Raw genomic sequence first — 25,384 nt, forward strand, 5'->3', positions numbered from 1 at the left:
GACAAAGTGAAGACGCTGGCTCCAGATCGTCAACAGTGGAGATCTTTTACCACGGCCCTTTGCGCCGAAGAATCGACGCGGGACCATTAAGTCAGTAAGTATCTTGCTCCAACGGCAGCAGCAGATTACCAGAGCACTAAACTGTTTAGAGCAATAGTTGTTTTTGACATTTCCTCAATTGCGTGTACGAACGGAAACGGAAAAATGACCCTCCAAAAATTTCGGTGCAAAAACGAGCAGCCGGCCGACACGAACACGGTCGTTTTTGAGGTTAATTTTCACAAAACTAAAAAGTGTTAGTGAAACCTCCTGAATTATGGCACGAATGGCGGCAAATAGGATATCCCAAAAACTATTGATGGTATAGTCCTATTTGCCGCTAGTAGTATTCGTGTCATTGCTCAGGGCGTTTCACTAACACTTTTGGGAAAATTAACCTAAAAAACGATCGTGTTCGTCGGCCGACTGCTGAAATTATTGGAGGTTTATTTTCCCGTTCTCGTCCGTACACGTCAGTGGGACCCTTCTTCCTGTCCAGATTTGTTCTGAATGCTTAAATTAGTCGAAAAACCTCATTGCCATTGGTTATTTGACGCCGTTGACGCAAACCGAGTACAAAGGTGAATCGTAGGTCTAAATTCCTATAGGGTTAACCGCCGTCAAACATTCACGTTAAAAAATGTTTGCCGACCCGGTTAGGCAAGCAGAATTTCTCGTCCCTCTTTCGCAAATGTGCGGGTTCGTTTTGCCGTTTTGCAAGCTTTTTATTTTGACCATTTTGACGGCTCCCTTCAGTGAGCATTTTTTGCGTGATTTGCTCACCTGCAGTTCGTCGAGTGTTTGACCAGAAGGTCGCTGAAAATTTTCTGCTCTGGATCATTGAATCGTAAGAAGACACATCATAAAAATATTGAAGCTAATTGAGCAAACGAAATAACTTATTTTTAGAACCTGCATCGTAGCGGTAAATTTTTGCATTTCGGGATTCAGGTATCACCGGTGAAGGAACAATAAAGCGGAAAAATGACAACCAACCAGGGAGGAAGTAACCTGCAGCTGGCGCCGCTGCGCTCGATCAATGACTTCCTGCTGGATTCGGCCCGGTTTCAGTTGCCCAACTTCCAGGATTTCGAAAAGTGGGGCAACCGGGTGGTCAAAAATTTGCTCTACTACCAGACCAACTATTTTCTGATGAGTGCCGCCGTATTCCTGCTGGTCGGATTGATTCATCCGTACAAAATTGTGCTGGGTGTGTCGATCATCCTGGCTTTGGTGTACGTATTTATCCGATTCTTTGCTGCCGAAGCCCGGCGTTCCGTGGGTGCCGTGAGCGGCCAGGAACAGCCAAATAAATGGCTGGTCTTGGGAGGAGTCATTGGAGGAGGATACTTGGTTCTGTTCCTTTTCGATGCAGTTTTGATCGTCATGTTTGCCGTGCTGTTGCCGTTTTCACGTAAGTTCTATGTTCTTGGAGGTCATCACACGATAGCATCCATTGGCGATGACATCATCACATTACAACTTCTATATATACATTCGTATAGCCACGAAGCAAAAGTGGTGAGTTGAATCACAGAGATTAACGTGTTAATTTTTGTTTTCTTTTATATTGCAGTAACGTTTGTCCATGCTTCTTTGCGATTGCGAAATATCAAGAACAAGATTACCAATGCGATCGAGATCGTCGGAGTGAAGCAGAGCCCCATGGGACAGTTTTTGGAGGCCATGAACTTGATGCCCGATGCAATCTAAAAATACGGACTATCATCAACTTAGTATCTGAAGCCATCCAAAGAGTGATGATTGAACCACAACCTGCTTTCAACTAAGAATAATTACCTACCCCAAAAAAAAGTGAAACCCAATTCAACCAAGAGTTAAGAAAAATGTTTGAGCTTGACACAGCTTCACAAAACCTGGCCAAAATGGGCCAACAATCAACGGCTGCTTTCGAGGTCTGCTGCTAGTCAGTGTTGCGTTTGCTAGTTGATAAATTGTAACCATTACTGAACTCAATGCTATTGTCATCCCCTTAAATTAGTAGAATAAGAAACGTGAGATTAATGAGTGTGATCTCCTCAGCCCCGGTACGAGGAGCTTTCAAAATAATAAGTTAGAAAAAAAAGTTTCTCTGAAGATTGAAAATAAATTTTGAACGCGTTTCCAAATAGTTTAAGCTTTTCGGTTTGTAACAATTTTCCATATTTGTATTTGCGAAATTTTCCCTTTATAATTGAAATAAAATAATAATAAATAATATTTGTTTTAAATCCAGATTTGGAACCGATGAAACCGATGAAAAAAAAACATTGAAGAGCTTAAAACGAGATTTTTCACAATGTTTTTTTTCTGATTTGATCGAAAATATCCCATTTTTAAAGGTGACGGAAGGTATACGAGAAACGTGAGGTTTCAAACAAAGAATGAACATGAACCGTAAATATCATGCATTTTTCGAAAAATATACAACGGCTCACCGACGGCACCCGCAATTTCCGCGGGTTCAAGTCCTGTCGGTGAGCCGTTACAAGCGTAACAACGTAAAATGATAAACCCTACAAGCATGGCTTTCGGATAATTTCATTATAAGAGACTTTTTTGCAAAGTGTTGTATTTTCCTTTCTATGTAAGGTGTCATAAAGATGAAACAAGTTCCAGTTTAAATGCATTCATAATCAAAAAGTGTGAGTGTGTATGTGTGTTTCACAAATCGCAACGCAACTACCACTCGAATGGCTCAACCTAAACTGTAATGATGCAAGAAAGTCACGCTTTCGCGCAAAATCTGTTCGATTCAACAAATAACGTTTCTTCAACCGAAACAAACCGGAGTTGTTAAACTTAACAGAAACCATTTGAACTTGATAAAGTTGCTCACTAACGCTAAACACTTGTAGGATTCCTACACAATTCCATTACCGTTACAAAATTTAGTTTTTCCTTTATCACCTCGAACCTTTCCCGATGGTGAAAGTTACTAATTACTATCAATGCGCTACCATACCCATATACGTTTGTGAGCGAGCCTTTTCTAAGCATACTGGCTCTCGTTTATTCAAGGGGTTAAACGCTCAGTTTTGATCCTATAACTGGTACGCTTGCTATTAGTTCACACCACTCCAACTTATGCGAAATGGGAACGTATAGGGAATTACAAATTCTTATAGTCCTAATCAATGAGTGCTATCGTTTAATAGGTAGGTTTAGTTTTAAATTGGCCTTCGGTTTTCTGTTTTTGTTGCGATCATTTTTGCCTAGTGTTTAGTGTATAGTTTAGTTTAGGTTGGCTGTGTGTATAGGATACTAAATTGTAAGAAATTCCTGCAGTCTTAATCTGTTTTTTTTTGTTGCTACGCTTCACTGCGGTAGTTACTGTATAGTAGTTTGCAATTCATTTTTAAAGTTTTTCTTTGTTAAGTTTTGTTGTGTTTGCTTATTGACTTACGTTTGCTGCTTTCCCGTTACCTTTGTTGGTGATAAGTGTCCAGGTGTTACTTATACTTACTTGGAGAGAAGATTTGCTCATAGCCAAACATCCCTAAATGTAGCATATGAAATAAATCTTCCATGGTATTTGCAAATATCATTTTTCCATTTGATTTTGTTTCCTGTAATGAAAGAAAATTTGAGTTAATATAAATAGTTAAGAGTTAAACCATGTTCTTCGAAGCAAGTGATTTTTTGTACAAACACTGTTTTCCACAGTAAAGGAAAAAAGGGCAAACACGAAATTATTGCGACACCGAAAATGTCATGCCAATTTTCTTATAAATGTTTAAAATCAAACAAAAATTTTAGGGTAGTTTTATACATATACTTATTTACTTTAAAAATCAAAAGAAAAGTTAATCCATGGAGTCTTGAGTGTAAAATTGAACGTATTTTCGCTTGATGCTCTCCATCAAAGTCTCTACAGTTTCTCAGTTTTTTCTTCCATTTTCTTAACATGTCCTTCTCGTCTCTGACTGTCTTCTTGCTCTTCCGAAGTTCCCGCTTAGTTATTTCCCAGTACTGCTCCACCGGGCGCAGCGCCGGACAGTTTGGCGGGTTTATGTCCTTTGGAACAAAATGGACTGAATTGGCCTCATACCACTTCAGGACACTTTTGGCATAGTGGCATGATGCCAAATCTGGCCAAAATAGCGAAGCTTCGTCGCGCTGCTGCAAGAACGGCAAAAGGCGCTTCTCGAGGCACTTCGTGCCCTTTGGCACGAAAGGCAGATGGACTGCCAATTTTGTTTGAAGGCGAACTTCGACATTTTCTTCTTAAATCTGTCGTCCACATCGAACTTGCTCTTGCGCGTGAAAAACTCCAACCCCGGAATTTGCATAAAATCGGCTTTTAAATACGATTCGTCGTCCATCACACAGCAGTCATATTTTTTCAACACTTTCGCATAGAGCTTCCGTGCCCGAGTTTTAGCCGTCGATTGTTGCTGCTCATCGCGGTTTGGGAAGTTCTGTACCTTGTATGTATGCAGTCCAGCTCTCTTCTTTGCATTCTGGACGTAGCCCTGCGACATGCCGATCTTTTTAGCCAAATCACGGCTTGAGACGTTGGGATTTGCTTTAATCATCCGCTTCACCGTCTTTTTGTTCTCTGGTCCCAGCTTTCTTCCAGCTCCTTTGCCGTGGTCCACCGTCAACCGCTCCTGTAACCACTTCAACTCTCTGGAAACGGTTGAATGATGAATGTTCAACATTTTTCCCAACTGCCGGTCAGGAAATTCCAGGTGTTTGGAATGAATTTGTTCTCTCGACTCGCGTTCTTCTTCTTCTTCTTTCTACTGCTGGACTGCCTGCTGTTTGGGCTGCAGTCCATGATGGCTCTAGTATGGTGATCTCATATGCCAAATCGCCATTCCGCCATATTGAAAAAAGTTTTGACAGCTGGCTGTAGTGTTTACGAAAAAAGGGGTCCAGGGATGCCAGGTGTTAGAGATAAAAAATCAGATGGCAATAAAGTGTGTTTATGTGCACAAGCCAATCGTAAACGAAAAATCAAAAGATTTAAAACCGTACTGGGGTTGAGTTTATTTTATTATATTTAAATTAAGTTTTCAGAAAAAAGCAATGGTATGAGTATATTCAATGAAGTAATTTGTATTCTAAACACTTTTTTTTAAATGAAATTACAATACAGATCGGTCTATCCGTATGTTCCGAAAAAGAAAAACTTTTTATTGACCGTTATGATAGAAAGGATCTTAAAGGGTGGAACAAACAACCAAAACCCTAAACCGGATGTTGCTCGCTCCTTATTCTTGTTACCTTATCCAAAGAGCTATTTTGTTTCCCTTTAATCGAAAAGCGTTGGATGAAAATAAAAGTAAATCGGTTCTGCTAAAGGAATGCTATAAATTCTGCTATTCATAATTTTCATGATTAAATGATAAACGGTTTTATGATTCGAAATTTTATTTTCAAATAACTGTTGCATCATGTAAATACTGCTTAAGCCTTTTTTAATATTAACATATTCAGTTAATCTACCTTCACCACCACCCACGAGCAGCGCTTAGCTGGAGCTTTGCTGCACTTGAGGATGACTAGCAATTGGACAGCATCACCTGCAGAATCCTTCAGGGGCTCAATGCATTCCGGACAATCAACAGTCTGCAGTGGATCGAACTGATTCCCCAACCCACTCATCGTCATGTTGCTCAGGCCTAACGCTGCCCCTATTTTCCTATTTCAGCTCATCGGTTCCCTCATTCAAAAGTGCCAAAAACTTCATCTGGTTTTCCCAAATGCTACTCTTTAGATCCGGATTACTCGATTGGATCTTCTGGAGCAGCACTGGCAACAGACGGGGGTCCTCCGTAAGCAGCTTTTTCATCTCGATGAAGATCGGATGTTCCTGCAGGAGGGCCAGCCGCTTCTCGGACGATGGAATGTAACGCCTCGCCATGTTACCATCTGCTGCTTCTAGATAGCTCTTGAAAGAAAAAAGTGTTTAATAAGCATAAATTTGTCATAAGTAATGCAAAATTAATGTTACTCACCGCTACCGACAAAGCTGGCACCGTCGTTTATAGGTCCAACCTCTTCCAGCTTTGCTTACCAGCCCGGAGATCAGCCTGAAGATTTTGTTTCGATTCTTTGTCTAAGCAATATATTGATGATTGGCAAAACTTCGTGTTTTAAAAAAAATCAGAGTACCTGGCATCCCAGCCAGCCAGCAGCCAGCTGAACAGCCAGCTGTCAAATTTCGGCTCCTCCTCCGCATCCAACCCTCGTCTACTTTTTGCCAAAGTGAGACCACCATATCTAGAGCCATCATGCTGCAGTCCATGGGTGTAAGGGCCAGTAGCTAAGACTATATGCCCTTCTACTATTCGCTGCGTTGAGCTAAAAATCCAATTTTGCTGTGCGTACGAAATCTACGATTTGTTTGTAGAGCTGAGGGTTCTTCGATTTGAATAGATCTGGGATATTTGTGTATTTGCTGCCAAAGTCATACTGCAATCTCAAAGTTGTAAACCGGGGACACTCCATTATAACGTGGTTAGCAGTCTCTGGTACTGAGCATGTATCACAATTAGCATCATCAACGATTTTCATCTTCGCTAACCAGTATTTCGAATAATCGTGAGTGGCCATTAAACGGTTCAAAAGACGAATATCACAACCATCCATATCTTGGCCAATAAACCATGGAATTTTTGAAAACACGGATTGAATGGAGAAGAAGATCCTTCCTTTATCTTCGGAATATGTTCTATACCAGCTGTCTGTTTTTTCGGATAAGGATCTTTTGAAAAATTGGATACTGTCCTTCAGCATAAGGTGATTATCGTATACACTAGAAGACTGGAGACCGTGCTTGGCCAGGCCATCTGCAATTCCATTGCCTTGAATGGACACATGACTGCATGGGTATCCATTGAATTGCCACTTGGTGTAGCGCGCAAGCCCGAAGTATGTCAATTAAAATCCTTTCGTCCTCCTTGGAATCCTGTGCGTTTTGCAGCATGAGACATGCCGCTTTGGTTCACCTCCATTTTCGTTGAATCGAAAAACACGACTTCGAGTTTGACAGCATGTAAACAATACACATCAATGAGAAAGTGTGCAAAATTTGGTTGATTTTTACCCAATGGTAAAAAGGTTATTCCCTGCTGAATGTGTCGCAATAATTTAGTGTTCGCCCTTTAATTTCGGCTCCAAACTGCAGATCCAAGCTCATGATTGAAGGAAGTGAGTCTATGTTTTCTCTCTAATAGGCGTAAATTAAAAAAAGATAACAAAATCACATTTGTCAAGTATGTCCCTACATCGCCATGATTGCTGCTCTAAGATGTAGGTATGCGTCGAAACTCTAAGGGTACGAACACAGTGAGCGCGAAGCGAACTGCGAAGCGAAATATTCATTCACCGGATGAATTTCGCAAGTTCGTTTTTGAAGGCCGGCCACAGTGCACGCGAATTGCGAAGCGGTTCAACACTGAACAAAATCTTCTGTGTCTTGCAAAAACTATTCACACGTGAAAAAATCTTTGCAAATTTATTTGCAGAATCAAAACTGTGAGCGGGGATTACGCGCGCGCGCAAAAAAAAAACAGTCCGCGTTAATTCCGCAAAACCAAGATGGAGGCTTCAGCCTAACATCAAAATGCTTTAAATGACTGAAAATCGTATAAAACACCCATAATGAGGGTATTAGGTGAAAGGAATCAATTTGTAGAAGTCGAATTTTGCAGTCTGACGCTATGAAACGCCATCTTAAAATCCAATTCGGCGGCTTCCGCTCAACTTTAAAATATTTCAAATGACAGAAAATTGCATGAAAAAAAATTTACCAAAACTATGACAAAAATATAACAAAATTATGAGAAGAAATTTTACAATTTTATGACAACATAAATTACGAAACGCTGACAAAACTTTGAGAAAAATATGGCAAAGGTGATAAAAATATCCCGCATGAATCAGTATCATAAAACTACCGTTCCTGTAATCTTTTTCCCGAGACACCATAAAGATTACTCTAATAGTATTGGATTATAAATGAACGATTACATAAATAGTATTGGAATCGTTTGGACACACGTAACGATACAGTGAACGGGTCGTTAAGTAGAGTTATGATTAAATGAAGATTAATTTTTTTCGAACTATTCGATCATACGTGTTATCTTTTTTTAATGATCCACCTATAAAACGATGACGATACAGCATATCCTCATTCAACGATAAAAAGATTTATGGGTTTTTGTTAATTTTACATAATTTTAATTCGATTTTCGGAAACAAGGAAAAAGATTTTCTTCATTTCAATGCATTTATTTCATTTTAAATAAATGAGTAACATACTTTTCATCGTATCCTGATGGGCAGATATTTTCTGGATGTTGTTTGTAAGCGTATGCATTCATACCCATGGGTGTTGCTTGCATTGATCGTTTTTTCACCATCTCGAGGAAGTGGCCGCTTGATCGTTGGTACCATCATGTGGCTGCCGGTTTTTTTGCTGCTGCTGCTGCTACGGTAGTGCTGCTTCCCGCTGCTTTCGGTAGTAGCGTTCTTCCTCCGAACCTAGAACAATGTGCGAAAACCTACTGAAATCTTTCGCGGAACAAAATGAATTTTATGTGATTTAAATTACCTCTACGCTTGCCCTGTTGTGATCCTCGGCTTGAAATTGGATCCAAATTTCACAAAAATAACACTCTCCATACACACGAGACCTTTTAAATCTGACCGCGTGTTCTATGACAGCAGAAAAATTGGAGCGTGTTGCAAAAATACGCAGCTTATCTTTAAAACCATTAATTGTATCTTTCAGAAATATTTTTTTATCATTTCGGCGCGTTGCAAAAATAATCAATTTGTTTTTCAGAATATTAATCGTATCTTCCAGAAATAATATTTTATCCGTTCTAGCAACAGCACATCGAGCCAAGACGCATCTGGGAACGTTACTATTAATGTAATCAGAAAAGAATAATTCGGAAGATTCATAGTATCATATTAACCTATGCGGGATTACAAAAATATTAGAAAAATATACCAAAACTTTGATAAATGTGACATTAAAATGGTAAAGCCATGACCAAAATATTAAAAAAAAAATCTGAAAAAATTTTATAGAAATTAACTAAACTAAAAAACAAAAAATAACAAAACACGAAATAAAAATTTTGACAAATATTTGACAACATTATGGAAAATATGACGAATGAAATATAAAAATATGACAAATATAATAACTAATTAAAATTTACAAATATGACAAAATGTTGCTATAAAATAACATAAATCTGCAATTTGTCGTATTTTTTTCATGGTTCTGTCAGATTTTTGTTTATTTGATTGTAAGTTTTTTTTATAGTTGTCTTTTTTCGTTCGATTATAGTCGTTTTACCATCTTGTCTTCATAATGAAAGTCTTGCCCGGTACAACTGTGTTCGATGATTACTCTTGTATTTGAATTCGCCAATTGCGCTACACATATCACAAGCCCATAGATTTGTCTTTGTCGTATTTTGTCATTTTTTCGTCATATTTGCGATATATTTGTAACACATTCTTCATTATATTTTAGGATTTTTGTGTTATTTTTTGTTAAACTTTTGTAATTCTACTGTCGTATTTGTCATCAATTTGTAATTTTTTTACATATATTTAAAAGTATTTTGTTGTATTTTTATCTCATTCTTCATAATTTTGTCAGTTTTTTGTCATTATTTTGTAAAATTTTGGTCATATTTTTTTCAGGACTTTGTCATATTCTAGCCTGTTTGTCTTATTTTTTCATTTAAATGTCTAATTTTTGCCATATTTTTACCATCTTTGAAATAATTTTTTTTTATAGTTTTATATATGTGTCAGTTTTGTGATTTTATTGTAAATTTTTTTTATTACTTTGTCATTTTTGTAAATTAGTAGTCAAATAGTTATCCTTATCCTAAGTTCTGTCAGGTTATTTTATTGTCAAATTTTGATTATAATTTTGTCATATTTTTTTCACATTTGTCATAGTTTTGCCATTTATGTGAAATTTTTCTCATATTTTTGTCTAATTTTGTAATATTTGTCATATTTTTGGCATAATTTTTTCAGCACATTTTTCGTGTTTTATTCAAAATTTTGTCATTTGTTATTATTTTGTTTGTCATACTTTTGTCATGGTTCTTTCAAATTTTTGTCATTTGTCAAATTTCAGTAATAGTTATTCATATTTTTGCCACAGTTTTGTTATATTTTTGTCAATATTACTTTATTTTTATAACATTGTCATATTTTTGTTTATTTCTTTCAGTGCTTTTTTGCAGTTTTCTTAAAATTTTTGTTAAATTTTTGTCATTTATTTTTCATCTTCTTTTAGATCCCTTTTACTAATTTCTTATATTGTGGATGGTTCATGCGATTTTCAGTTATTTACTGCATTATGAATTTAGCGGAAACCGCCATCTTTTATTTCAAGATGGCGTCGGACAGCCAAATTCGACTTTTACTTATTGAGCACTTTCATCCAATACCCTTATTGTGGGAGTTTCATGTGCTTTTCAGTCACTGCCAGCATTTTAAAGTTGAGAGGAAGGGGCCATATTGGATTTCAAGATGACGTCGGACAACGAATTCCAACTTCTATCCGTTCAATCTCTTCACCCTATACACCTATGCTGAACGTTTATTGCCAGTTAGAATTAGTTTCAATTAAAAAAGACTGAAACCGCGTTTGTTAAAAAATCCGCGTTAAAAAACCGTGCATCTTTCATAACCAACACAGAAACGGCAATGAAAATTAAATAAATAAACTTTATAAAAAGATTTTTTAATAAATAATCATTTGCGATGAAAAATATTCGAAAGAATATTTTCAGTGTATGTCCGGATGAACAGAATGAATTCACGCGATCGAGCCGGGTCTTCGCACGAAAATTCGCTTGCACTGTGGCCGGTCGATGCTTTTTCAACGTGTTTCAATGAGAAGCGGTTTTTCGCGCGAATTAGAAATTCGCTTCGCACTTCGCTTCGCGCTCACTGTGAATTCGACCTAATGATTCGGATAACGCACCTGCTATGAAGGTCGTTTGTTGCCACTCAGTGGTGCTCAAAAACTGGCAAAAGTTGGCATCATTTGTTTTCAATTTGTTTTATAAACGACAGCAAAAAACAGGTTAGTTTGAAGCTTTGGTTTAAGTATTAATGCAAGCTTAACTGTGCTATCCGTGTGTAATAATATTGCTATCATTTTGCTTTGCCACCTTAATATGTCAACGAAGTGATAGCAAATTTGGTCTCCAGATAGAGGATAGCCTTCAAGTCTTCTAAGTCAACGCTCATGAGATCGAATCCCGGTTACGACATACATGTAAAGGGTGATGCGGTCAAAATTTGGTCAATATCAACTTGACGTATTTCTTTCAATTCTGCATTTAAAAAACCTGAGTACACCCCTCATTTTAAAGGTGTGTGCAGAGATGCCAATGTTCCTGATTTTTCAGGCGTTGCCTGATTTTTCGAGGCTCTGCCTGACAACCTGAAAAGCCATTGAATTTCCCTGATATTTAAAAATATGCCTGATTTTGCCTGATTTTTGCAAATGTCATTAAAAATGGGAAGTAAGGAACTGGAGTAGGTACCATAGCTGAAGTGAACAAGTGAAAATGTGGCTGAATCAAAGCAATCGAAAGTTTGCCGTTAATTGTAATTTAAAAACGGGATTTAAATGCGATTGCTTGATGCATTAGTGCAGTAGAATTATTCAACCAAGTGACTCACAACACATATTAGAGTGAAAATGTGGAGCGATGACCAAAAAAAAAGGTCATCACTTTGAGCGAAATTTCCGTTACATAAACACTTTACCGTAGCCTGATTTTACCTGATTTTTATTTCGCCAGGTCCCTGATTTTTGAAAAAAAAAATGTTGGCAACCCTGGGTGTGTGTGCACACATGTGTAGAATGTTGCTCCTATTTTGATTTTGGAATTCACTCTTCAGTTGTCAAAATGCCGTCCAAAGAAGAAGAGCAGCGTATCAAAATTTTGCTCGCGCATCGCGAAAATTCGAGCTACTCTCACGCAAATCTGGCAAAATAGCTAAAAGTTGCCAAATCAACCGTTACAAATGTAATTAAAGTGTTTGGGGAACGGTTGTCGACAGCCAGGAGGTCTGGATCGGGAGGAAATCGAAAACCAGAAGCCGCTGAGACGACAAAGAGAGTTGCCGGTAGTTTCAAGCGAAACCCTAAGCTCTCTCTCCGAGATGCCGCAAATAAGCTGGGTGTATCGTCTACAACCGTGCATCGAGTCAAAAACGAGCTGGACTATCGACTTACAAGAAGGTAGTGATTCCAAATCGCGATGATAAACAAAATACGACGGCCAAAACGCGATCCCGAAGGCTGCACACTGATAAGCTGATGTAACTCTGGGCTCTCTTTTCATCAACCATCATTTCAATAGTTAGTGATTATACCGTTGATAGTGATGACGCTAGTAGAATAGGAAATGATCACACAGGAGCCTATGGTTCGGGAATGATGAGCTAGATGTCGCCCAAAATTTCTGGGCGATAAAATATTCTTTCGTTTGCTTAGGGAATTACATCAGTTTATCAGTGGGCTGCACACGACGATGCAGACGAAGTTTGACTGCGTGATAATGGACGACGAAACCTACGTCAAAGCCGACTACAAGCAGCTTCCGGGACAGGAGTTTTATACGGCAAAAGGAAGGGGAAAGGTAGCAGATATTTTCAAGCACATGAAACTGTCAAAGTTCGCGAAGAAATATCTGGTTTGGCAAGCCATCTGTACCTGTGGCTTGAAAAGCAGCATTTTCATAGCTTCCGGGACTGTCAACCAAGAACTGTTTTGGCCGGATTTGGCATCTTGCCATTACGGTAAAAAGGCCATGGAGTGGTACGCCGCCAACAACGTGCAGGTGGCTCCCAAGGACAAGAACCCTCCCAACACGCCAGAGCTCCGCCCAATTGAGAAATACTGGGCTATAGTCAAGCGGAACCTAAAGAAGACCAAAAAACAGCTAAGGACGAGCATCGGTTCAAGGCAAACTGGCTTTCTGCGGCGAAGAAGGTGGACAAGGTGGCTGTACAAAATCTGATGGCAGGGGTTAAGGGTAAGGCCCGACAATTCGGATTTGGAAAAGCGGAAGCCTAACTGAATATTTTTCCTGAATTTTATACTATTTAAACTTGAAAAAGAAATTTAATTTGATTTTTTAAATAAACGATTTCACCGATTTATACGCGTTTTCTCTTGACCAAATTTTGACCGTATCACCCTTTAGTCCACTTTCTTGGTTTTAGCATTTGTAAGATGCTAGCCATATGGCATATGCTATTGAAGGTCGCTGAATATGCTATTGAAGGTCGGTTGAAGACCTGATGTAGGGAATCAGGCGAAGATTGAGGCGAGATATTCGGATACGGGTTGTTGGAAGGTCGTTGAACCGAGAGCTAGGTGAAGATCCGTAATCACAGGGTAGTCGTTGGGCTAAGACCCTCTGGAAGGTGTTCGAAGATTAGCGTACCCGTAGCTTGGGAGTTCATCGAACAGGGAGCCACGTGAAATCATCGTACCGGAACCCATTGAAAGGTTGTCGGTCGAGAGGTCACCGGACTGCTAACTACTAGGAGATCGACGAATTTGAGCCAGGTGGAAGCAGCGTGGATCGTGGATCTACGGATTATCCCGAAGATCTACGCATTCAAATCACTTCTACGGATCTACGAATCGATGCCCAAGCTGTGGATTTTTAGCATTTCCTACGAATTTCTACAGATTCGTAGTCATTGGGAGGTTTTCAGCGATGGAAGCATATCAGAAGTCTGAGGATAGAAGTCAAAAATAAATTGACTGCTGAAAGCCACTTGAAGGTTGCGCCAGGAACCAGATGGAAGATCTTCGAGGCTTTCATCTAAACTTTTGCTTACATCAACAATCGCCTTTAGATTGTTCATGTAGATGTTCAATTATCACCAACCCTATCTAAAGATCTCAACGGCCTGACTGCTTATGTCAACGAAGAATAACTATTGCTACCCAAATTTGTGTTACCTGTTACCTAAAATGGTGATGTTTTTCCGGGAATTTAACACAACGGTCATTCTTCCCAAAAAAATAGTGATGGGAAATAATGATGGCTTCTCGGTGTAATTTTGATCGAAAAAAGTAGTGTAGCACAGTATAAATATACGTGGACCTAGGTTGCTGCCTTATGGAACGTCATCGTGAGCGGCTTCGAAATGGTCGTTTAACCCTCATCCGCATTAGGGTGTCATTTTGACACCATTGCAAGTTTGAAGGCTTGTAACTTCTTTCAGAAGCTTCAAAATACAAAAATTTCTACGGGGACCCTAAATGAATTCAAAAGTTCTTCAATATTGCATCTTTACTTTTTTTATGGACGAACCCTGGAAGCCTGGACAAAAAAACTCCCTTTTGCGACTTTTGGTGTCATTTTGACACCACAAAAGTAAAATCTATTTAAGTCGTTTGAATTATTATGAACTTCATATAAAACTTATATCAATAGAAACCTTGTAATGTCAGTAAAATATGTTTAGAACATTATATACAGCTAAAGTTACTAGTTTTCTCGTTATTCAGCATGAAAGAAAAAAAATCCGAAAAAACATGCCTCACGAAAACTGCTGTAGTTCATATGTTACACGTCCAAAAAAATATTTGCCTTATGCATATGAAAGCTGAAGTTAATGCCTACATCATGGAGACAAGAAATATTTTTTTAAATTTTTTTCAATGAAATGGTCACAAAAAGTTTAAAAAAGTGGTCTAAAAAACCTACTTTTCATTCGATTGCTAGTAAATACTGTTTGAGCGATGGTAGAGTTTTGAAAAAAATATGACTACAAAATGTATTAAAATTCCAACATTTTGCTGTCTTTAGATTTTTGATGCAACAAAAATTGAATTAACTGGAATTTTTCAAAGTTCACTACTTTGCGCGATTTTTTTACAAATTGAAATTTCATCTGTTTTTGTGGTCCACTGTCAGGTTGTACCCAGATTATCAGTGCTTTTACTTTGTTTGGACCAATCAAGAGTATATTCATTGGAAAGCACATTTAATCTACCTTCTAGTGAGGTGCTACAATTCACGCTGTGAGATTTCACAAAAATATGAAAATTATAAACGTAAAATCATTCCTGAATTTCTAGAACTACAAGCACCGCGTCCAGCAAATCGTGTTTGTTTGCTCTCCGAGTAGGTACGGTGGGTGGTGATTCGGGCAGAGAGCGAAGCCGACAGACGAAATAATGATGCGTGTCGTGCGTGACTAGCAAACGAGAACTACTGTCAATAGAAAATTTCCAACCAAGAAACGTACGACACACATCAGCTTCGTTCAATGGGCGATGGGCGCGCTCGCGACCCTGGTATACGATTTCTCATGCGTTAAGGGGGGGGTAGGGTCTAACATTTTCAAAAAAACGATTTTTTTATTTTTTTATTTTTTTATTGTAAAACATTTCAAGAATGTTGTGTCAAATTTTCAAGTCAATTGAAGCAAAACTGTAGAAGTTATAGGCCTTTATCTCATCCTATCTAATACTGCAAGAAAGCAAGAGCAGAAACTTCAAACGCGTTTTTCTCGAAAGCACATTTTTAAAGTCCGTGGACATCGTCATTTGAAAACTACTTATCCGATTCTTTTCAAATTTGGAACATATTTTCTATATATAAAATACCAGACCCCAACGTTTTTCTTTTTCGATTTTTTTACTTTGGGGAGATTTTACAGGTTAAAAATGGCGGATTTTTAAGTGAAAAATCGTAGTTTTTACTTCAAACAGCCACAAAAATTTCATAAAATTTTTTTTAAGTTAAATAAAAACGTTGGGGTCCAGAAAAACATCTATTAAAAATATTTTGCTCGGATTTTTTGACTTCAGATGATTCTGTGCTGAGATACAGTGTCCACCGCAAATTCTGTTTTCTAAAAGGCATCCTTGAAAGTGCTCCGTCACCGGCTCATTTTTCAATATTTTTCTACGAAAAAATTACTAAATGTTCTTTTAATAATGCTTTGTATAATGCAAATAATTTGAATACATTTGTTTAAACGATAGCTCCAGAAAAAAATCCTGAAAATGGTGTTTTTTTATACCCTTTAGACCCTACCCCCCCCCTTAAACAAAGAAAGCGATAGCCTTCACTCCAATTTCACTCCGATTAGCTGTCATTCTTATGGAAATCTGTGTAAGAGTAAAGAGCAAGCTTTATTCTTTTTAGCAGGCCCAATCCCAATCGTTAGTAAAAATCGGTTTCAACTGGTTTCTGTCAACTGAAAGATGTTCAACGAGCCAATGTTTTGGTCGAAACTAGTCAGCTCGGCAGCAGGATTAGTTTCGACTTGGTAGAAATCGGTCGAAATCAATTGGAAAGAGACAGATGATCAACTGTCAATCCATTTCTACTTGTTTCGACCCGTTTCGACTAGACTTCATTGAACAGGCATATCATTATTTCGTCTGTCGGCTTCGCTCTCTGCCCGAATCACCACCCACCGTACCTACTCGGAGAGCAAACAAACACGATTTGCTGGACGCGGTGCTTGTAGTTCTAGAAATTCAGGAATGATTTTACGTTTATAATTTTCATATTTTTGTGAAATCTCACAGCGTGAATTGTAGCACCTCACTAGAAGGTAGATTAAATGTGCTTTCCAATGAATATACTCTTGATTGGTCCAAACAAAGTAAAAGCACTGATAATCTGGGTACAACCTGACAGTGGACCACAAAAACAGATGAAATTTCAATTTGTAAAAAAATCGCGCAAAGTAGTGAACTTTGAAAAATTCCAGTTAATTCAATTTTTGTTGCATCAAAAATCTAAAGACAGCAAAATGTTGGAATTTTAATACATTTTGTAGTCATATTTTTTTCAAAACTCTACCATCGGTCAAACAGTATTTACTAGCAATCGAATGAAAAGTAGGTTTTTTAGACCACTTTTTTAAACTTTTTGTGACCATTTCATTAAAAAAAATTTAAAAAAATATTTCTTGTCTCCATGATGTAGGCATTAACTTCAGCTTTCATATGCATAAGGCAAATATTTTTTTGGACGTGTAACATATGAACTACAGCAGTTTTCGTGAGGCATGTTTTTTCGGATTTTTTTTCTTTCATGCTGAATAATGAGAAAACTTGTAACTTTAGCTGTATATAATGTTCTAAACATATTTTACTGACATTACAAGGTTTCTTTTGATGTAAGTTTTGTTTAAATCGGTTTAACACGCCAAAAGTTATAACGATTTGAGCTTATGGTGTCAAATTGACACCACAAGTGCTGATTAGGGTAATGAAATCTAATGCGGATGAGGGTTAAACAAAATGTTAAGATTATGTCAGATCGGTTACCATAAGTCTTTCTTTTTTAATAGACTGCAAAATTTCGTAAAATGCTGTAGTCAAGTTTGAGTTCAATAAAACAGTATAATTTAATATGACCGGGAAAAACATCCATGGTCAATACATAACATGGTTACTCTTCTTGGAGTTCTACCAAGTTGCGTTTTGAGTCGGTCTGTTGTCTTTTATCGTCAAGCAATAGTTTTAGTATGCATCCAAATTTAAATCAATAAATACGTTTAGAAAAGACAAAAAATAAACTGATGGGTTTATGAAAGAAAAAAAAATTACTAGATGTTTCACAAATTTGTACATCGATTGAATTTTAAATAGTTAACACGGTAAGTTTCCGGTATGATTTTCAACAATCAAATCACACACCAAACGGACAGGGAAGAAGAGGCCCAAAGAGAGTAGTGTGTAGCTTTGCTCTGTTAGTGCGTGTGCGTTCCTGTGTGTGTCAGACGGAAAATAGTATACGTTCCAAACTACTACGGTACGAGATAGATGTGTGGTAATACAGAAAGCTATGTTTTACAACTAAATGCCTACCTTCAGGGCGACATCGCGCGTGTTTATCGTTTTTTCGTTTCTATATGGCAATCACAATGCATTTGTATCTCCCGCTCTCTGTCAGCGCGGTTTTCTATCTGGCTCTGGTTTCGTCCCCACAAGCACCCTACACCGAATCGGAAGCGATCTGTGCAGCGTCCTGGAGAAGAGCTCTAAAAAAGGGAACAAAAGGATCATTTAACAGGAACAACAAACGCAAGGTAATAAACGAAACAACCAATGATCTCTAAAATAAAACAAATGACTGTTTTTATCCAATTTCACTTTCATCAAATTTACTTTTATTCATTTTTGCTCTAAAACAGTTATCTATACAATAGGATTTTACTTTATAATAATTATATATAGGTCAGCTTTATTCTCTCTCTGCGTTTCACTTTTTTTTTCTAGAAATATTTTTCCATTTTTGCTCTCTTTTCACGTGTGATCCAATAAATTCTCGATCTTAGAAAAATGTTCTATATAGTGTCTGTTAAGTTCGGAAAAATACGTCCTCATTCTGTGGGTTTGGATACTCGAAAAACAAATGATAACAAAATAAAAACTTGCATTTTCCCAGCAGTAAAAATCGTGTTTTTCGTTTTTTTTTTCCTAAATCCAATTGTTCTGTATCTTGCTTTATGCCAGTGAAAATAATAAAATATGCCATTGGTAGAAAAATGTAAAACACTATCTCTAAAACATGGATTATCATCCGATAATGTAAGGGTTCATACAGTCGTGTAGCCTTTTGATAATGTTTTTTTTGCTCAGGAAAAATAAATAAAGTTTACGCATATTCACGATTATCTCTACCGATATTTTTTCAATGTGTTGATTTTTAAATCGCGAAGGAATCTCAGTATTTTCTGATACAGTTTAACACACTTCTATCTGGATTGCCGTTTACCATTTCCAATAATGACACATAGTTCGCTTGCTTCATTGATTTTGCATTTTTTTTTGTATTCTCGTGGATCTCCCTTTTTCTTCCCTGTCCTGGTGTGGCTTTGAGACAAACTTATTCACTTGTATTTTTTTAAAGTTTTCGCTGTACCATTCCAGCTGTGTTATAATTTGTTGTTTTTAGTTCTGACTTTTGGTTATGCTATAACAAAATTCTATCACTTGGTTGATAAGAACATACCTGTGTGTGTTCGATTGTTCTGTGGGAGCAATTTATCCTTACATGTATGCAAATTTATGGAATAACGATGGGCGTCATTGATTGATTGTTAATCATGGTATAACATATCTTTAAAAGCCAAAAATAAACTGAAACTTACAGTCTGTCAGTAATGTACCTACATCATAAATGTTTGTGTTACCAAACAGGAAAGTAAGTTTGCAGAAAGCATAATGATAAAGAATGGCCATCGAAGAAAATCTCAAATTGGTTGGAGCAATTTTAACAGAATGACGAAAATTTAGAATAGTAAGCAAAACGTCTGTCCGTAGTGTCCTCATCAAAATAATACACTGACAGAAAAATGAGAGCAATCTAAACCACAAAATGTCGGACTGTACCTAAGTATAGCCTTGTATTGTAGATTTTGAAAGGGTCGCACAACCCAATAACGCTTCATCGGGATAAAATAGAATGTATACCGTTTAATGTAGGATTGCTCCGTTTTAGAATACAATGGAATTCATAATTAAACGCTAATAAATACAACAACTATGATAGGGATATATGAAAAGGAGTCTTCGGGACTCACCCAACACACGCTACACTGGGGAGACTGTATTCTGTCCAAAAACTGGTGCCACAGCAATGCGTATGCGAGTGTTGCTGTTTTCTAAATAAAGTCGACAGTAATGATAAGCATTTGGAAAATGCTGGGCCGTTCGTTTGCCACTCTGACGGGTTCCACACTAGGCATTTGTCTCGTAACATCAGATGACAGCGAAAGAAAAACAACTTCAACGGTAATCGACTTCTCAAACAACGCGTTCTAAAAGCTAACGTTTTTCTGTATGTTTCCCAAAACGCTAGTTTGCATGCAATTACACAGTTAACGCCTGTGCGCAGGCCCGTGTTCTACTTTTTTGTCTTATTTTAGGTATATATATATAGTCACAATTTCAACATCGATCACTTGACTGTTGCTGCTAGACACGATTATTCGTTACTTGGTTCATTTCTAATAGCAATATAAAAACTTTCTCTCCTTCAATCTAATCGGACGTGCAATTTTAACACAGATAATACTACTTATCTGAGTCTGCTCCAATAGCCTCCAATCCTCGTTACGAAAGGTTGGAGAAAAAAAATCTGTCTGCCTATCTCACTGGGAGCGAAAAGACCTTCCATAACCCGCCCTTTCATCAAGGGTGTGTTGCCCAACCCCACAAATCTGCTGAAAAAGATCCGTCGTCTCTAACTGTCCCTCCCACATTCCAAAAAGGGAAAGAAAATAGAAAAACAAGAACTACTAGTCTGCTAGACAAGTAGGTAGCAGAACTTAGAAATTACGGGTGTAGAAGTATACGCAAAGCACGCCGATACAGACACCGGCGGCAATAGTTAGCATCATTAACCTGCGCTTTTTCGGCGACGCCGCCTTGCTGCCTTCCGATTCCTTCTGCTTGCGCTTGATTTCCCGGATCTTTTCCTCCATAGCGCTCTGGCGTTCCAGCCGTTTTCGACGCCGCAGTTCCGCGTTCGGTGAGCTGTGAAAGAAAAGAATTGATAATTAAAAAATGTTCAATTGTAACTGATCAGATAATGAACCAAGGGAAATACAGTTCAATTCATAGTCGGTGAAATTATAAAATTAATGCAAAATCTTTGGATTGTTGATGCTGTGTGGAAACGCTATGTGAGTGGGTGGGATTATCCCATCTCCAGGGAATATACGAGTAGGTAGTATCGTTTCTAACGAGTGAAAAATCTACTTTTCACAGGGTAGGGCGACTTTCGATGTCGGAAAAGTCGCATGAGTAGATGTAGGATGAATTCTACATCGAGAAGTATCAGAGCACGTCTCGGTATGTATAGTAGACTGAGTCGATTTGGGGTCATTTTTGAATTTCTCAAACCCTGGGGTCTTAAAAGCTTCGTTTTGGTCCAAAACTCATCCATGATTTTTTGCAGAATTTTTAAGTAACGTTTACATGAGTAAATTTGAACTTTAAGGTTTGTATGGGAAAATTGAATATTTTGTTCTGAAAAATCAACATCATTTTTGTTTCTTCTGTAGAACCGAGCCTGTTAATGGTGTTTGTGCCAATTTATAAATTTTTTACAGGAAATTTTCCGCTGAACAACTTTGTCGAATATCATAACTTCGTATCTTTTTAGACAAAAAAGTTATTAGCTGTTTAACAGGTGTATGTCTTTTTGGATTGATAAACCATGAATTCAATTGACACCACTGCTTGTGCCCCATACGAAGTATGGCATGAAAAGTGACAAGTGCAAGGCACCCAGCAGTGGTGTCAATTGAATTTCTTGTTTATCAATACCAAAAGACATAGGGGGAAGTCGTCTATGGCCGGACAACGTAGATTTTTCGAAAACACAATATTCTAATAATGTTTTAACACCATGAAATTAAAGTATATAGTAGCCTGATATGGTGATAGAAATATGGTAATCCAATCTGAAAAGGTAAACCAATGATAGGCATCTAAAGCTTTTGCCTAGTAGTACGGAGAGGATCGCCTAAACTTTGCATTTGTATTGTGGTCAGTTTTTTCGGCTTGTAAAATTTGAACTGCACATGAACGACATCGTTGATTGGTTATCTTTCGATTACAGTAGATATGAGATAAAAAAATGGAAATTCAAACGAAATATTAGGAGAATTTAAAAAAAATCGATTTGTCTATGACCGGACAACAAGTTGTTGTCTATGACCGGACAAGAAAATATTCAAAATTATAGATGATTTCAACTTGAAACTTTCATTCTTTCATCTCAAAAGCACCCTCAAATGGTTTGCAGAAGATAAGGATTCAATAAAGAAACTATTTTGGACGTCTGAGAAACTTTAGATTTTGCTGTCCGGTCATAGAGAATTTTTCTCTAGTTTTTTCGAAACAAATGTTCCATTCTGGTTTGTCAAAAAAACTTTTATGACTGGCTTCATAGAACGTTCAGTATTGGAAAACACATACTCACAAGACCTGCGCAAGTGATTTCAGTCATTTTGCTACGTTTTTGTACCATTGGTGACAACTTTGGTGAAGTAATTCGTAGTGTCCGGCTATAGACAACACTTTTGGAAATGAGCGAAAACTAACATGAAATGATTTCTCTTACCACATGAATATGTTGTAAATTAAATATTTTCTAATATAGTTAAGTGATCATTATATTGATACTCTTCAAATCAGTAGAGGATCCAATATTTACAAAAATCTATTTTTGAAGTTATTGCTTAAAAACCTTAAGTGTCCGGTAGTAGACGACTTCCCCCTACACCTGTTAAAGAGCTAGTGGGCCTTATTCTGCGAGGCGAATGAAGTGACTCGGAGTCACATTAGTCGTAGTCACGTGACTATTGTCGGGGTATTCTGAGAGGCGACTCACTCCAGGTGACTAGTTCATTGCTTCGAAGGCGATTAGGCAACAAACATTCATTTTGACGTTCCAGAGGAAATGAACTAGATTCATCGGGTTCACCATGGGATCTGTCAAAACATGTAAGGACTTTTAAAGAAGGTAGAGTGATATCCAATTTCTCGGATGACGTCATATTCATAAAGCATTTGAAAATTTATTCCGATTACGTTGCATTTTTTTTTTCTTTTAGTTATAGCTATATTCTCAATTTGATTTCAGATAACAGTTGTAAGAGTATTAGAAACAAGCGGACATGAAATGGAACCACACCGCTCATACTTAATTGAATTGCATTAATTGTTACTTGAAAAATTAATATATCTTTGATCAGAAAATCAATGAACAAAATCACACCTTACATCGAAAAGCATCTATTTATTTTTGAATATCATGAACTATTTATTATGTTAAAACAACCATTTTTTTTTTATAAATCTTTATTGTTCAGTTTAGGTTTATGTACGTACATGTTGTGATTATTCTACTGTCAAGTGAAATTCTAATGCATCTACATCTACTACATTATTGCATTCATTTATAAAATCAATAAATTTAGCTAAAATTTTAAATATTGCAATGCGTTTTGCAAGCCCTACTCTATCAAGTAGCGGTACGATAAGATCATTCACAAGAACAATTTGATGATCGTTGAACAGCAAGTTGATCTTCTGTTGAAGCAAGCGCACGCCGGCTCTCACTCGCTGGCATGAAAAAAATTTGTGTTCCACTGTCTCTACCTGGCCACAGTATTCGCAGTTTTCGTCGGGCACACGCCGTTGTGTGTACAATAGCTGACGATGGGATATTTTTTGGTTAGTCCATATGTAGAGCAGTGATCTCACGCCCGTCGATAGGCGAGACGATGAAATATTACTCCACACTCGATTCCAGTTTACGGCTGGGAAGATCCTCTCTACGCGAGGCTGATCCGTTTGGTCGATGAAAAAACTGTTCAAACTTGCTGCTGTCGGGTTTTCAATTATTTGGCTTGGTAATTGGGGATATATGCTGAGAATCATCTTCAAGCAGGGTAGGTCCGTGGGACGAGTTTGATTTTCGAGGTTTGCTTGTTGGATAAAGCTTCGATAAAACGGCATGGAATCAGCTTCACGCATGTGTCTGTTGATTAGAAGTGCTTTAGTTTTCAATGCTGGCAAATGTAGACCAAGTCCGCCGTTTTTTTTCGCTCGCGCTAATTGTTGCATGGGTACGCGTGCCACGGCGCCTCGCCAAATGAAGCTACCCATGGTTGCTGTTATCCTGCTTGTGTGTACGCAGTACGGGGGAAGAATTGATGATATGTACCATACTCTGGACAAGACAAACGTGTTCAGAAGGATTACTTTCTGGTACACGTTGAGGGAACGAAGCGAGTGGAGCCACATTAGTCGAGAGAAGCTAGTGACAAGGGCATCCCAATTGAGCCTTATCATGTTGCGTATCGAATTACAAATGATTCATCAAATCATGCACTTCGATTGATTTGTAATCATATCAACTATTTCGAAGAAACATCGTATCGTGTTGAAATTCTTACAAAAAAAGATTAACTAAAAATTAAAAAAAGGGGTGCTTTTAAAGTTTAAGCCCCTAAGCGGAATCTTTACTTTTATGAATTCTTTATTAGAAACGGCTCATACCATAAGGTTTTAAGTAGCCGAAGTCGGGTTTGGTTGTATACAATTGTTTTAAGCGGAATCTCAATCATCTTTTTCCATGTTTACATGTTTATACGTGATATAATTTCAGATTCGAAATACATATTTGATATCTACCTATAACAAATTTCTTATTTCTGAATTCCTGTTTATCATTCTGAAATGAAATTTCGAAGTTTTTCATTCGATTTTTAATTTAGAATTTAAACTACTAATAGCTCCAGATTTTCAAATTCAAAGTTAAAATTCAGATTGAAAACTCATTGTTTCACATTCAGGATTTATGTTTTAACAATTTAATGTTAAGGTTTCAGATTTAGATTCAATTACAGATTCAGAATTCGGATAACATTCAAATAAGAATATTAGATTAAAATTCAAGTATTTCTGATTGAAGTTTGAAAATCAAATTCCTATTATCAGAATTCATATTAAAATGTTAAAATTCCTCATAACTCAGCTAAGATAGTAACAAATAAAAAAAATTATTATATGACAAGTACCTATAATAAATAGAATTTTAAATGCAACTTTAAGCTTCTTTTCAATGCTTTTATTTTGCATGTTGACTACCCATCAAGCTAATCTGAGCTGAAAACTTTTCTGTTTACTGTCTGTTTGTTTTTCTGTAAAGCCATTTCCGTACTATTAAATGAAGGCTTACTAAGGCAAAATAAAACGACTATAATCGAAACAAAAAAAAAATTACTAAGGCAAATACAAGAAAACGGAATATTTTACCTTAGCAGTCCAGTTATCTTTTGCATAGAAATTTCTCTGAAGTTCATTCGAAAATGACTTTTGTCCAACATGTGTACATAGTAAGGTGATACACATCAAATAAAATTCGCGAATAACTTTATAAATTTGATTCAAAATTTCAAACGCGTTCGTGTTTCACTAAGCATTTAAATGCACTTTTTGTGTTTGCTTGTACCTCCACCTTTAAAATTTACACTCTTTGATACCGAAAAGGTGATATTTTTTACTTTTTAAATTATTATTAAATAAATGCAAAACTTTCTGCACTACCTCCCTTTGTATCTTTATTGAATTTTGCCATTGTATTCATTTGCCAAGCGGAGCGGTGAACTTACGCTGTCAAAAAGTTTTGTTTTTCAAAAACAGAAGTTTGCACCTCGAAAAAGGTAATTTTGACTTAATTTAGCCTTAATTTATGATTTCATGTTTAATATTTTCTAGGAGTACTTGCGCTTTTTGGTGTATTGCTGTTCAGGATGATGC

At 37.2% G+C, this 25,384-nt stretch overlaps 2 protein-coding genes across 3 annotated transcripts in view; one reads left to right on the plus strand and one right to left on the minus strand.

Annotated features, from left to right (window-relative positions):
• Positions 1 to 733: 733 nt before the first annotated feature.
• On the plus strand, positions 734 to 2,176 carry LOC129756472 (PRA1 family protein 3). Its single transcript, XM_055753365.1, has 3 exons — positions 734 to 886; positions 949 to 1,453; positions 1,616 to 2,176. Exons 2-3 carry the CDS (start codon positions 1,024 to 1,026, stop codon positions 1,750 to 1,752), a joined length of 567 nt encoding a protein of 188 aa, XP_055609340.1. The 5' UTR covers positions 734 to 886; positions 949 to 1,023; the 3' UTR covers positions 1,753 to 2,176.
• A 509-nt stretch (positions 2,177 to 2,685) lies between these two features.
• Positions 2,686 to 25,384, minus strand: part of LOC129753912 (tyrosine-protein phosphatase non-receptor type 61F) — a 49,598-nt gene continuing 26,899 nt past the window's right edge. Inside the window, exons 7-8 of one of the 2 annotated variants that reach the window (XM_055749763.1) lie at positions 20,453 to 20,584; positions 2,686 to 3,608 (exon numbers count right to left, since the gene is read on the minus strand). In XM_055749763.1, the coding sequence (XP_055605738.1) occupies positions 3,584 to 3,608; positions 20,453 to 20,584 (157 nt within the window). In that variant the 3' untranslated portion in view covers positions 2,686 to 3,583. Of the gene's footprint in view, positions 3,609 to 18,177; positions 20,585 to 25,384 lie in introns of those variants that run through there. The other variant, XM_055749762.1, reaches the window with a different exon arrangement.

The sequence above is a fragment of the Uranotaenia lowii genome, chromosome 3, assembly GCF_029784155.1.
Source record: "Uranotaenia lowii strain MFRU-FL chromosome 3, ASM2978415v1, whole genome shotgun sequence".
Classification (NCBI taxonomy): domain Eukaryota; kingdom Metazoa; phylum Arthropoda; class Insecta; order Diptera; family Culicidae; genus Uranotaenia; species Uranotaenia lowii.